The 15,066-nt window shown below is 51.3% G+C and overlaps 1 protein-coding gene across 1 annotated transcript; it reads left to right on the forward strand.

The window, feature by feature from the left end:
* Positions 1–5,234: 5,234 nt before the first annotated feature.
* Positions 5,235–12,559, forward strand: LOC136962534 (zinc finger protein 516-like). The gene is made up of 4 exons (XM_067256326.1): positions 5,235–6,735; positions 7,199–8,557; positions 9,866–9,930; positions 10,777–12,559. Exons 1-4 carry the CDS (start codon positions 5,235–5,237, stop codon positions 10,825–10,827), a joined length of 2,976 nt encoding a protein of 991 aa, XP_067112427.1. The 3' UTR covers positions 10,828–12,559.
* The last annotated feature ends 2,507 nt before the right edge of the window (positions 12,560–15,066 follow it).

Below are 15,066 nucleotides of genomic sequence, written 5' to 3' on the forward strand. Positions count from 1 at the left end.
GGTGTGTGTGTGTGTGCGGTATGTGTGTTTGTGTTGATACTGTACTCCCACCTTGCATATCCACAGCTATGTATACTCTGTCTGTCTGTCCATCTGTATGTCCATTTGTCTATCTGCCAAGTAATCCATCTATCTAGCACTCATTCATAATCTGACATGCACAGGGTTCGACATCAAACAGCATGCCAAAGAGTCATTCTTACAGTGGCTGGTTCAAGCACCTCCACACTGTGTCTCTGACAGAGCTAGACAGAGCGGGCCTCCGGGAGCGGGATTAGCCGCTCGCTAGCCTGCCCCACGCGCCGCGCACCGCGCGCCTCCCCATCACGACCCAGTAAACAAAGCTGCGCTTCAAGGGCCTCTAAGCTCTGACCTCGGTCTGACAGACGGCGTCAGACTCGTCGCCACTCACTTTTGTCTGCGAGCGGGACAAAGCCAGGGGCAGGACGGAGCAGGCTCCACACCAGCGAGGGACAATTAGCGACTGAAACGGTACGGGCAAGAGGTGATTAGTGAGGGCCAGATTGAGCATTCTGTGACCTGTCTGAAAGACTGTCAGAAGCCTGACAGGAAGGTAACAGTTTTGGGGTCACGCAGGTCACTGCTTCTTTAAAAAGAGGAGAAGGTAGAAGGGAGGAGAGGAAAGGAGAAGGGGGGAGGAGAGGAGAGGAAGAGAGAGGAAAGGGAGAAGAGATGAGAGGTGAGGAGAAGGGGAGAGGAGAGGAGAAGGGGAGAGGAGAGGAAGAGAGAGGAAAGGGAGAAGAGATGAGAGGTGAGGAGAAGGGGGGTGGAGATTAGAAGGGGAGAGAAGATGAGGAGAGAGGAAGGGGAGAGGAGATGAGAAGGGGAGTGGAGAGGAGGAGAGAGGAAGGGGAGAGGAGATGAGATCCCTCCTGAGTGTGCAGGAGGGAAGTCAGTCCACCTCAGTCCTGCCGTTCTCATAACTCTCCTTAATGAAATGAGGGACGAGAGACATTAGGAAAAGGAATCCACTGGTCTCTCTCAACCATAGTCAACACCTAAAATAACCTGACAGAGGGGCGGAATATCAGTCAAGCCCATTGTGTTTCTGCTGTTTAGAAGCAGGTCGTTTTTATTCCGCCAAATAATACAAATGAGCACAAGAGGATCTAAGACTATTCTGAACACTTTGGAATGGTAGCATACGGCTAGTATCCTGACTCTGCTGCGGGGGGGGTAAGTGTGTTGGCACAGGGTTGCAGCTGATTGTTGGAACATATGTGGATGACTTCAGCACAAACACATATGTCCACATGACCAGGGATGCATTCACACAAGAAGTAGATCCGCACGCACGCACACGCACGTGAACACATGCTTACACACGCAGGGTCACATATTCATACACGCTAACACACATACAAAAGCACACACACACACATACAAAAGCACACGCACACACACATACAAAAGCACACGCACACACACACACACACACATACAAAAGCACACTTACACACACACACACATACAAAAGCACACTTACACACACACACACATACAAAAGCACACACACACACACACACACACACACTTACACACATACAAATGCTGTGGATCCCAGCTCAGCATTGGTGGCCTGGCCGTGGGGAGTTTGTGCTGAGCTGGTGAGGACGCCAGCCTGAATCAATGTGAGGACAGCTGACTGGTCAGGGCTATTCATCTGCCAAAGAAAAGAGAGAGGGAGCGAGGGAGGGAGAGAAAAGAGAGAGGGAGCGAGGGAGGGAGAGAAAAGAGAGAGGGAGCGAGGGAGGGAGAGAAAAGAGAGAGGGAGCGAGGGAGGGAGAGAAAAGAGAGAGGGAGCGAGGGAGGGAGAGAAAAGAGAGAGGGAGCGAGGGAGGGAGAGAAAAGAGAGAGGGAGCGAGCGAGGGAGGGAGAGAAAAGAGAAAAGAACGAAAGAAAAAAGAGTCATCGCCCTAGAGCAACATGTTTGGGTCTTTCTCTGTGTGGATGCGTCTGTCCTCCTCTTCCTGGGCTCTTTATATACTCCTATGTGTGTTTGTCCGTGTCCAAGAGCTAGTCAGGCTGTGTGTGTGTGTGTGCGTGTGTCCATATGCAGAAGCTAGTCAGGCAATGTGAGTGTGCGTGTGTGAGAGAAAGGTTGTTTTTCTCTAACATTGGCTATGCTTCTAACCGGGGTCTAGTGATGAGCATCGCCTGGAGCCTGCGCCTTAGAAATCCAAGTCTCATGTTAGACTGGGTGGTGTTTCTAGAGCAAGTCTCATGTTAGACTGGGTGGTGTTTCTAGAGCAAGTCTCATGTTAGACTGGGTGGTGTTTCTAGAGCAAGTCTCATGTTAGACTGGGTGGTGTTTCTAGAGCAAGTCTCATGTTAGACTGGGTGGTGTTTCTAGAGCAAGTCTCATGTTAGACTGGGTGGTGTTTCTAGAGCAAGTCTCATGTTAGACTGGGTGGTGTTTCTAGAGCAAGTCTCATGTTAGACTGGGTGGTGTTTCTAGTGGGTGAAACTGCCTTCCTGTGTTGTCAACGTTCTCCATCGGTAATAATGTTTTCCAGAGGACATGTTGTCGGGAGTCAGGTGGCTGAGCGGTGAGGGAATCGGACTAGTAATCCGAAGGTTGCCAGTTCGATTCCCGGTCATGCCAACTGACGTTGTGTCCTTGGGCAAGGCACTTCACCCTACTTGCCTCGGGGGGAATGTCCCTGTACTTACTGTAAGTCGCTCTGGATAAGAGCGTCTGCTAAATGACTAAATGTAAATGTAAAATGTTCAGTATAGGGTAACATGTAGTGTTAGATGCATAACCTTGCAGTTTTGAAAAGGGTCCACTCACGCAAACACTCACACAGGCAAACACAGGCACACACCCGCACACACACCACGGAGAGGACCGGATGGTTCCCTTGCCCATCTGTTGCCTTCCTCTGACATCATCTCTATTGTTTTAACCAATTACACGGCTTCACCTTAACCCCTTAATTGCCACCCTCCTGTCTCCGGCGCCCAGACACAGCTAAGCAGAGGAACGGGCTTCTGCACTAATCTAACGGCTCGCACTCCAAACACCTGCCATGTCATGAGAGCATCTCACACACACGCTCCACGCACAGACAGACAGACACCACGGACTTACACACACACCACACAGACCTCAGGACATAAACACACCACACACAGAGATATACAACACATCACACACCATTTCAGACACACACCCCACATGCGTGTGCCAACATACATACCACACACACGTACAGGCACATACACACATCACACACACTTACAGACATACATACACCACACACCGAGATATACACACACCACACACACCCATACTTACAGACATATCCACACCACACACGCACCACACACACAGACATACACACACAGATAAACACACACAGATATACACACACAGCTCCCTCTCCACTGCCCGTGTCAGTTTTGGTTCGCGTGGAAGAGTGGTTTGAAACACAGGCACATGATTGCATGCTAGCAGACACACACGCACACACACACACACACAGGCACACACTCAATCCCATCTCCCATGTGGTAGTGGCTGGAGACAGGACAGAGAACTCTCTTTTCTCCTCCCCCTCCCCAGACATCTTTCCAGGGCGCTGATGGACCCTGGGCTCAGCCAACAATGGGAGCCCTGGACCCCCTGGTGAGGGCTGGTGAGGGCTGTGGGGATAGACGTGAGGCGATGTGACAGTTCTGGTGCAGACAACACAATGGCAGGTTTTTCCCGTGGCTGGCTGGACGGCTGGATGACTGTCTGGCTGGTTAGAAGGCAGATTGGCTGGCTGGACGGCTGGATGACTGTCTGGCTGGTTAGATGGCTGGCTGGATGGCTGGATGACTGTCTGGCTGGTTAGAAGGCAGACTGGCTGGCTGGATGGCTGGAGGGCTGGATGACTGTCTGGCTGGTTAGAAGGCAGACTGGCTGGCTGGATGGCTGGAGGGCTGGATGACTGTCTGGCTGGTTAGATGGTTGGCTGGATGACTGTCTGGCTGGTTAAATGGAAGGCTGGCTGGACGGCTGGATGACTGTCTGGCTGGTTAGATGGCAGGCTGGCTGGCTGGCTGGATGACTGGATGACTGGCTGGCTGACTTGTTGGCTGACTGGATGATTGTCTAGCTTGTCTCATGGCCGGTTGGCTGACGGTGGTCTTGGGCAGTGAATACTTCAGTTGCATAGTTAACATCTGCCTCCTTGAGGTTTGTCTAGACAATGACAAAGCTGGAGTGATGCTACATATGTATGGGTAGACATTAGTTTAGCTTTTTAGAAATGTTTCATTTTTTTATAAGACAAACTTTTCTTGTGATTAAAAATAGTTATTAACTTTCACCAAATGCAACCTTTTCTTAACTTGTCCGGGAAAGATCCATTGTAGTTTAGATTTGGACACATTTGATCATTTTCCTTATTACTATAATTTATCGTATGTTTGTCTGTATGTGTGTTTTTGCATGTATCTGTGTTTGTATGTGTGCACACGTGTGTGTATGTGTGTTTGTGTGTGTGTGCTTCAGATGTAGCTTGCTGGTAATGGATTATTGATCCAGGATTGGAGTGGAGCAGCCTGCAGCGTCATGTCATCCAAGCTAGCAGCACCACTTCACGCTTCAACACATACACTCAGTTTAGGCATGGGGGAGAAGAGGACACACACACACGCACACACACACACACACACACACAGTGAGTAAGGACAGCCATCGCTCATTCTGTAGGGGACAATGGCCATTCCAAGGTCTCTGTGATGCAAATTCCCTTTCTTTTCTCTTTCTCTCTCTCTGGCTTACCGACACACTCGTTAGAACACAGAGAAACTCATGCATGGGGATGTTCAGGGGACTTTAGACTTCAGAAGTCTCTTGTCTTGAATGCGTTTCAGAGCTTATGAAGATTGTAAATATATATTCAAAAAGATTGTCTTTAACAAAATCTTAAAACAAGGGTACTGCTGTTACTCTTATATTATAATTGTCTTGTCTATTATGTGTAAAGTAATATCTGTGTGCATTAAAACACTTAAGTCTTTCGTCTTGTTGTGTTTGTCCCTCAGATTCGTCATGGAGAAGTAGTGTTTCGAGATATTCTACCCCCAAAGGGATGAAAACAGAAGCAGCGATGGCAGACCATTGTCTCTGACACGAGTTATGAGGACTACACAACCTGTGCAACACAGCTAGCAGGTCTGATCTGTTTTCTACATCTGGGACTCTAAAGCCTGTGACCATGGAGGTGGAGGGGAAGGCGGAGGTGACGGGGGACGCTAAGGTGGAGCTGGCCGAGCCGGAGGGAGGTGCCGCCTCGGGCCACACCTGCCGGGTCTGCGGACGCAGTTTCCCTCTCCTTAGCTCTCTGTCCCAGCACATGCGCAGACACACCCGGGAGAAGCCCTACAAGTGCCCCTACTGTGACCACCGCACAGCCCAGAAGGGGAGCCTGAAGACCCATGTGAGGAGCCACAAACTGGGCCTGGTTCTGCAGAGCCTGGGGGCCGAGGGTGAGGCCGGGGGGGAGGCGGCCGGGGCTGAGGCCGGGGCGGAGAAGGGGGACCAGGAGAAGAAGGAGGACTCTGATAGGCTGGATGCCGCCGCTCCTCTGACCAATGGCACCGCTGCCAGGAAGCACAAAGTCAACGGGCGGTCGAAGAAGAAGGCCTCTAAGAAGAAGACGAGAGAGGCTGTGAGGGAGGAGCCTCCTCAGACCAGTGGGGAGGCCGCGGGGCCTGCGGAGGCCGATGGACCGGACTCTGGAGGAGAGGCCGGGGCCGAGGTTGAAAACGGGGGAGAGGCTGAAACTGAGGGAGAGGCTGGAGCCGAGGCTGGGGCAGAGGCTGGGGCAGAGGCCGGGGCAGAGCTGGAGGCCGAGTTGGGTCCGTTCCCCTGCGGCTCCTGCAGCCAGGTGTTCCCCCGAGCCTCGCTCCTGAAGACCCACATGAAGAAGCACCGCTCCTCCCAGGACCACGGCTGCCGCATCTGCGGACGCCGCTTCCGCCAGGCCTGGTTCCTCCAGAGCCACATGCGGATCCACCGGGCCAAGCCCGCCCCCAGGGGCGCCGAGGCCGGAGAAGCCCCGCCCACCATCAACGGCGCTCCCCAGGAGCAAGCGTCCCTCGCCAATGACGAGTGCCTCTACGAGCTCTGCGCCGGCTGTGGAAACTTCTTCCACGACCGCAAGACCCTCCGGGTCCACGAGAGGGTCCACAAGCAGAGCCACGCCAGCCAGGCCTCGCATCCCCAGCCAGAGGCCCCCGAGACACCCGCCGCCAAGGCCCGCTTCCTGGGGTGTCTGAACCTCCGTGCGGTAGGGGGCCATCCGGAGGAGGCGGGCCAGGGAGGGAGGATTCCCCAGCTGGACCCGGTGAGCAGCTACCAGGCCTGGCAGCTGGCTACGCGCGGGCGGGTGGTGGAGGTGGCGGAGAAGGGCCCGGGCTGGGTGGAGAGGCTGGCGGACGCGGAGGTGGCGTACGGCAAGGACAGAGGCCAGTACGTCCCGGCGAAGGCGGACAGGAAGAGGAAGCAGCTGGACGTGGGTCCCGGGGGCAAGAAGAAGAAAGGTGGGGCGGGCGGGGAGGGGGCCGGGGCCCGCGGGGGGGCGCTGCACCGGGGGGGCCGGGCTCTGCTGACCGGACTCACCCCCGAGGCGTTCCTCGCACTGCAGAAGAAGAGAGTTAGGGAGGGGCACACGTCCACCAGACAAACCAGCATCATCACTGACACAGCTCACAGAGGTAAGGCCACCACGTCAAGGATACTGCCCTACTGATTGGTTACAAAATTAGAACTTTAGACCAGACAAAATTCCAAGGATATGCCTGTGGGGGATATTCATAGATGTTATGCTAACATTTGATTGCATTTTATTGCTTTGATTACTTTCAGAGTAAACAATGAACTCCTTGTTTCTGTTAGAGGTCGAAAATATTACTGTAGAGAACGGAGACCTCTTGTGTTATGTTAATGAATTACACATTTGTTCATTCAAATTCGGTTGTGTTTACTGTTAGTTATTTTCCCTGCTGGAAATGATCACGAACAAGCTAACAAACCTTCCTCACGCTGTTGAATCATTTTAAAACCTATTCTGTGTAATTGTCAGTATTTCACTCCAAGTTGATAGGGTGTATTAACTGACTGTGGTTCTGTCCTGACTCCCACTGGGTTGACGCTGACTTGTCTTCCTGGTGTCCCCAGATAAGAAGCCATACATGTGCGAGCACTGCGACTTCCACACCCCGGACGCCTCCGCCCTCAGCTCCCACCTTCTCAGGCAACACAAGGACTTGATCCACCTTCACAACCCCCGCGGCGCCGGTCAGGATGACCCCAGCGGGGTGAAGGGTTACATGGGTTACCTCAAGCTCCGCAGCACTCTTCTCAGCCAGCCGTTCTGGAGCCCGTTTGCCGGCTCCGCCTCCCAGCAGATGAGGCCAGCAGTGATTGGCCAGCCTGGGACACCAGGAAGGACCGAGGGACGAGGGAAAGGCGATGCCGCCGTGGATGCCAGCCTCCTCAACCTGTCCGTGCCGGCGGAGGGCCCGGCTGAGGGCCCGGCGGAGGGCGCCGCCAAGCCCGCCGTGCAGGCGGAGGGCCGCTTGGTGCGTCACCGCTGCCCGTACTGCGTCCACACCACCCACTACCCAGAGGTCCTGTGGATTCACCAGCGCGTGGCTCACAAGGTGGACGGCGCCAGCTCTCTGGCACCCAAATGGGCGCCGCACGTCAACGGCGTCAAGGGCGCCAAGCCGGGGGGGGCCACGCCAGGGAGACGGACGGGACCCCCGCCTTTCCTGGAGGGCAAGGACTGCCCCGCCCTCCCTCTCGCTCGGACTCAGCGGACGCAGCCCCCGGGCGACGCCGCCACGGGCGACGTAGCCACGGGCGACGCCGCCACGGGCGCCAAGAAATCTGCACCAAAGACTCCAAAGACTCTTCATCCAAGCACCTCGCCTCCCTCTCCCGCTCCCCAGCCCAAACCCGCCGCTCAGCCAGCGAGCTCGCGCTCGACTGTGGAGAAGGCGCCCCCTAGTGTCCGTAAAACACTCCTACCTCAGAAGAAGTCCAGCGCTCGCCCCGGACACTCGGCGGCGGGCTCCGGGAAGTCCCGTTCCTCGGGCGACACCCGTCCCAAGGTCACCTCGTCAGCCGCCAGTGTCGGCACCGGCGGCGACAGCCCCGGGTTCTCCTTCCACCCCAGCAGCAGCCTCAGCTACGGCCGACACAGAGCCTCCCCTGAGGGGAGCCTGCTGCCTCAGGAGGGCCTGGGGTTCATCCTGGCCCGGAACCAGGCCCGCACCGAGCGCGCTCCACACCCCACCCCCGACAGGACCCACCGCCACAGCCAATCGCAGGACACCTCCGCCGTCCCCAAGGGTCACGACCTCTGGTCGGTCATGAACATGTTCGGGGCTCATGGAAGTGGGGGCTACCTGGCGCCTGGGGCTCCTCCGATGGAAGTCGATATTCTGAGTCTCCTGAAAAACTACAACCCCCACGATCTGGCCGCCCTCTACCAGCACTGGGGCTATGTTGGTCCCAGGTTTGAGCAGCAAGGTAAGGAGAGGAATGCTGTAGGGTTTTGTAGTCCTATATCAGGAGTTACTGTGTTCTGTCACCACCACACCAACATGTTTTCTACAACGCTGAAAGTAGGTAATTTATTGCTGGTTTAAAGAGCTGTTGGGATTATCTTGCTCCAGGATGGTAGCTAGGAACAAGGTTTAGTCTGTGTGACGAGATGTATTTCAGTGTTAGATCACAAGTTGTGCTAGGTTTACACTGCTCAGTTAAAACCGATGAGAATGGCCGGAAGGGCAGTTGGGTAACGTGTTGTTTTTCAGGAGGACATGCTTTGCTGCTAGCGTGGGTCTGGGAGGGGGCAGTTGGTGTCATGGCAACCCAAAAACAAACCATCCAAATGAGGCAAACAATCAGACTAAAGATGGGGTTTTTTATGTATTTTTTATGTTGCTTCTCTGCAGCATCTGGAGAAAAAAAAAACACAAAAAAAAGAAAAACGTGTTTGAGAAAGTGAACATTTTCTTACAAAAAGAGAGAGAATTTCAAAAACGAGATAGAGAGAGAGAGAAAGAAAAAGAGAGAGCGGGAGAGAGGGAGAGGAAACTCACCTGACATGTGACACCCGAGTACAGCGGGCCGACGGCACTTCACAGGACCCCGGCTCTTCATTTGCAGTAATTTATGCTGCTTCTCCCATGCAGCCTGTCAGAGCAGCCCTGTGACAGCTTCCTGTCCCAGCCCTGGAGGTAGCCTCTGCTTAATGACACATTAGACATACTAATGATGACTCTCTGTACACGCATTTAAAAGGGCCCTGTTTCCTCGAGGAGGAATTCACACAGAAATTCACACAGACCCCAAAAGAACGAGTACGTGTTTTGTCATGAATTGTTTTTGGTGCAGATCCGGTCGCCTCCCTGTACAGAAGGTCTTCTGTGTGCTCTTGCCTAATTACGGAGAATAACGAATAACGTTTGGTGAAAACCGAATTGTTAAATTAGACGTTGTTGGTTAGTTTTGGATTGCAGTGAAGCCTTTGGAAGCGTGAAGATCGTCATCGACAGGCTGGATATCGTCTAGCGTACTTAGCTGTTTCATGTGCTCGTTCGGTCACTTCTGTTTTCTTTGTGTGTGTGTTTTGCTTTCATCCTTTACTGGCAGTCCTTTGTGATGTAACATAAACATCTCTGTGAAAAACGTAATCCATTATTAATCGGATGCCAGTTATGGAGATTTAATTGTGCATGCTAATTAAGCCTACAAGTCATGGTTTAACTTGTAGTGTATACAGTGTCATGTCCTGACTGGGTTGTAGTTCACGGCTCTCTGTGCTTCTTACAGCCTTGCTGCAGTCTAACGGACATGTGGGAAATGAAGTCCATTCCTCCACAGAAGCACCCAAACAAGTACGTTCTTTATTTAAGTTGTTTTGCAAGTTTGTTTGTGTATGTGTGTATATGTCTGTGTATGTGTGTATATGAATGTCGGTGTGTGTGCGTGTCGGTGTGTGTGTGTCGCCGTGCCCCGTGAGTCGTCAGCAGGCGAGCAGCACGTCTCTGTCTCCTCCCCTCGCAGCGCGCCAACCTGACGCCACCGCCGCCACGTTTGAAGTCGGCAGAGGCGGCTTCCTCCGGGAGGCGTCGCCGGCGCTCAGGGGAGGGGAGGCGGCGAAACGCCGGCGTCGGACGCCTGTCGGCCCGCTTCGGGGTTCGTCCGCGGGGGACAGGAGAGCGGGAAACCTGACGCCCCCTCGGAGTCCACCCCCTCCATATGGCCCGTTGTCCGCCTGTCAATCACCCCCGCCCCCTTCTCCCTCCCCACTCCCCCCCCCCCGTTCACTCTCTCTCTGTCGTCCTCGCCTGCTTTGCTTTAGTGGAGCTGAGACTCGACAAACAGGGAGACGAGGTCAATGATACCTTTCTGATCCGCCAGGTTGTTGGCATTTTGTCGGCATTTGAGGCCCCTAGAGATGACACGCAGTGCTCATGCGTACTTTACCAATGAGGCTGAGACACAAAACAGCTCACATACTCATTTTGTTAAATGAGTCAATGCAACCTTGATGAAAATGTGTTTCTATGCAGTTACATGGCAGTTAAAGTCACCTTCATGTAAAAGTCTTACTCCTGATTATTCTAACGGTCTTCAGAAGGGGTTTAAAACCCAGAAGTGCGTTTGACGACAGCGGGTGGTATGAGATCTGAACTGACTGTCTCTGCCCTCTCTCTCTCTCTCGTCTCCCTCCTCCGCAGGTCAGCGGCCGGTCCTCCATGTCCACTCCGTCTCTCCGTAAAGCCACATGAAGACACACACGCCCTCTCCCCCTGCCCTGTGGGACAGCTCTGCAGCAGGGCGAGGGAGGTCCGGGCAGCCGGCCTACGGATCCTGTCTCAGGAGAATCTCCCCCGGACTGAAGGAGTCACGCAGAAAGCAGGAGATGTTGGTGAAGGTCCAGCGATGAGTCTCTGGTGTTCAGAGAGAGAAACACCTGCAGTATGGATACAGGAGGACCGCTGGCTAGCAGGATCCCGCCAGCGACAGCTACCTATGGCCGCCTTCCAGGGGTTTGATCGTTCTCCTAAGCCAATCAAACACATTTTCCCGTTATATTTGACAGTTTGGATACGGGTAGTTCAGATCAGTGGATTTGTATTTTTTTTAAATGTTCCAAAAACCATCAACTGTTGTTTTGCCCCGAATTGGGTTTTCTTAAAGGTTGGGACAGATTGTGAGGCATCCTGTTCCTTCATATAGAAGTTTTTTTTTCTTGGTTTGTTGCTACTGTGAAGTGCGTGTCCACAGGGTGAAAGGATTGTTTAGTTACCTTCCTGCGTTGGGATCTTCAAGACATCCATCGGACGATTCCAGATGGACGCGACGATGATAAGCTCTCCCTGAGCTGGTGTTGATTTACTTTTGAGTGTTCAGTAATTTAGTTGTCTAAAACTTTGTGTTGGGTGGAAACTTTATTCGCTCGGTCATGTCAGTGCTCTTCATCTTGTCGAAGTCAAAAAGTTGGAAGAAAGTACCGACTGTCTTGCCACAAAATACAAGAAACAAAATCTCTACTGGAAACCTTTTGCATGTTTTTTTTACATCCACAGCAAGCAACACAAATGCAACGTTTGAGTTAAATCTTAGAGAATGTTTGCTGTGAGGAAAGCTGACAAACAGTCGCCTACTTTTCTGACAGACTACACGTGATTCTAGAAATCATCTAGGTGCTAGAGCCCAGATACGGATGTTTTAAAATGGTTTGCTTTATTGGATTCTATTTATGTTGTTCAGTAGGTAGGCCCACCTATCAGTTATTGGCCAAATGGCTGCGTTTGAAGGAGAAATTAGGACGTTACTATGGAGACCTAATGAAGTTATTACAGGTGCCAGTTTGAACACTGTAGGGCGTAGTAAGGATTAGTATCTTGTATTTACAGCGCGTCCATTTGAGTTATCTCTGATGTTTGGTTTTCAAAACATTATTTAGTACGGTTTGTCTTAGGTTATCTTTTTGAAAACAACTTTGTCAGTTGCTTTTTAGTCAGTTTTTTGTTGTGCCGAGTCAGTGGACATCTTCCAGTTCAAATGGCTTCCTTGTTCTTGCTGCACTACAGGAAAGAAAGCCACGAAACGTCAGTTAATTCAGAAGTCCTTGCTGCATTATTTATTTAGCTGTACATAGTACTCGACATTGTTCTGTTTTGTGTTTTTAAGTGTTGTTTTTGATAATGGGATAAAATAAGTTGTAAAGTGGTTGACTGTTAAACAACTGGTGAAATTCCATTTTCTTTTTTTGGGTATTTTGGAAATGTTTTGAATCCGAGTGAAACTCCAAGCCAGATAGACGAGGTGAGCAGTGTTCTGGTGTACATGAAGGCTGATAGTGTGGGCCTCTGATCACTGTAATCATCAACCCATGTCAGACTCCGTGAAGCAGATGATGCACCGGTTATTTTCACAATCACAAATGTACAGAAATTCTTTCAGGCTGTAGATGACAATAAGATGTGTTTTCAAAGTATTTAAATCCCACAAACATCTGGCAGTACAAATAAAACTTGATATATTTGCAGTCTTTGTCAGTTTTTTTTTGTTCAATATTTTAAAGTGCTATCGGCAAGCATTTGGGTTATACCTGAGGGCGTTTGGTGCATAAGCAAACTATGTGGAGCTGTAATAGAAAACACCTATTAAAACTAAATGGCTCAGTTCTCTCGTTTGCCAGGAGATGGTGCTCTTTGCTAAGCTGTGCGGAGTGTCATCAAAGAAAGGTGTGCAGTCTCTTGCAGACAATGATTCTCCATGGCTCCCTCTTTCTAAACGAAGGCAGATTAGTTATATTGAAGGTCAGTTTTACTCTTACTTTTTTATTTTATTTTCACCATTTATTTTCTCCTGAGAACCTGAGAATACCAGAGAGAACCAGAGAGAACCAGATAGAACCTGAGAATACCAGAGAGAACCAGAGAGAACCAGAACTAGAAACTCACTTTATCCCCACACCTCTGTTTGTACTGCCTTGACTAATCATGATGACATGATGAGAAAATAACTGGATTGTCAGGCACATACACACACACACAGACACAAACTGACAAAAACTCAGTCCTCAAGAGAAAAAACGACAACCTTAGAAAACCCGCATGCACTCAGTCATAGCTAGCGGCTCCCGTGTCACATCCTGTTTGTCAGGCAGGGCAGGAGCCACTACAAGCCGGCTGACAGCATCAGTCATCTGCCTGAAACCCAGCGATCATGTCTGGTGCCACTAGCAGGACGGGGGGCCCTGCTTGCCCAGGGGTCTGGTGACTGGATCATGTCTCCAGCACGGCAGAGCGGCCATGATGCGGGCATATGTTCCCTGACAGGGAGACTGGAGTAGAGCCCTCCTGCAGTCAGAGCAGGGAGACCGACTGGTGGCAGATTGATGTGACATGTTCCTACTGTCAGTGAAGGAGGCTGTGTGTGTGTCTTGTGTGTGTGTCTTGTGTGTGTGTCGTGTGTGTTAGAATCTGCCTCTTAAACTGTAGAATCAGCCTGTAACATCTCCCCCCCCCCCCTCCTCCCTCAACAGCAGAGCACCATTCCCACAATGCCCTGCTTCTCCGTTCCCAGTGTGGATCAGGAGAGGAGAACCCAGTTGCCGTGTGGTGGTCGTCGTGTGAGAGGATTGGTCCTGGCACGCGCTGCATGTGTAAATTGCCTGTCCTGTCTCGCCCTATCTCAGGAGAGAGAGGGGACAGGTGGGGAGCTTGGCAATAACAGATGCTGAACCAAACACACCCATTGATGAGATTGTCTGCGAAGTAAGACAAAAAGCAGGTGAGAATAGCATCAGCACTTTATTGTTTGCACCTTCTCCAGGCAAGGTGCCCTGCTTTGGTAGGCCTGTAAACTGTTGTATCCTCCGAGACCACAGAACTGTCAAACGCTCACAGGCCTCCTGTCTCCAGTGTAGGCCTACCCTGTGGAAGACAGCTTTTTAAAACATCCGACAGCCTTTCACAGCATCTGGACACGTATTTCATTTTGGGAGGCTGTAGTAGCTCAGTGGTTGGAGCTGTTGATAGCAGATCAAGTGGTTGCAGGTTCAAATCTGGGTTGTTTTGTATGTGGTTGGATAAGTGTCTGCTAAATTACTAACTAACTGTACATACAGTTTCACTCAAATTCTTAAGCTGATATTTGTACTGAGAAAAATTCACAAGCGGCGTCAGACGTTTGGAACCGACTGTATAATTATTTGTTTTACATTATTTTCAAATGTACATGAAACATGTTCTCACATACGTTTCACACTGACAAGTGTAACATTTAAACCAAACTGCCATTTTTCAATGAATTCATCTTGCAGACACTTTTATCGAAAGCGACGTACAAAACGATCGAGATTCAAGCTTGAACTCTTCTTCCCACGCGTCGGTTTTCAACCCCAGGTTAATTCCCCTGGGTGGAGTTTCACATAGGTTCCCATGTCTAAGGGAAACACAGATGGAGCCAGGGCAGGGAGGGTGGTCGGGCTGGATGCGTGGTGGTGCAGACCTGAGTCTGTCTCCTCACGGAGCTGCAACGCAGGCCACACACACATGTGCTTGGTTCAGGGACTGCAAGCAACCAGCAAGTAAGTGAAGGTTGCCATATGTTCCGACCACCCAGAGAGAGAAGCCTCATTAGATATGGGTTTGGATCACATTTTGTCCCCCATAATGGCTATTACAAGAAATGCGGGGGCTACTCCGGGACAGTTTCATTCCCTTGAGCCTCCTTTCTCTCTCTGTCTGTCTCTTTCCCCTCTATTTATCTCTCTCTGCTCTTTCTCTTCACATTTTCTCTTTCTCCTTCATTTTGTTCACACAAACAACCACCACTTACCACACACACCTACATCTGCAGTGTGGAAAGGAGATGGATGGACATGTGTCTCTGGAGTGTGTCTGTGATGTGTGTGTGTGTGGTGTCAGTGCTGGCCAGGTATATTCAGCTAGCATGGCTCATTACATCCCACAACCATGATGTTGGAGCCTCTCCTGCTGAACCCTCCTCCC

This window comes from Osmerus mordax, chromosome 18 (assembly GCF_038355195.1).
Source record: "Osmerus mordax isolate fOsmMor3 chromosome 18, fOsmMor3.pri, whole genome shotgun sequence".
Classification (NCBI taxonomy): Eukaryota; Metazoa; Chordata; class Actinopteri; order Osmeriformes; family Osmeridae; genus Osmerus; species Osmerus mordax.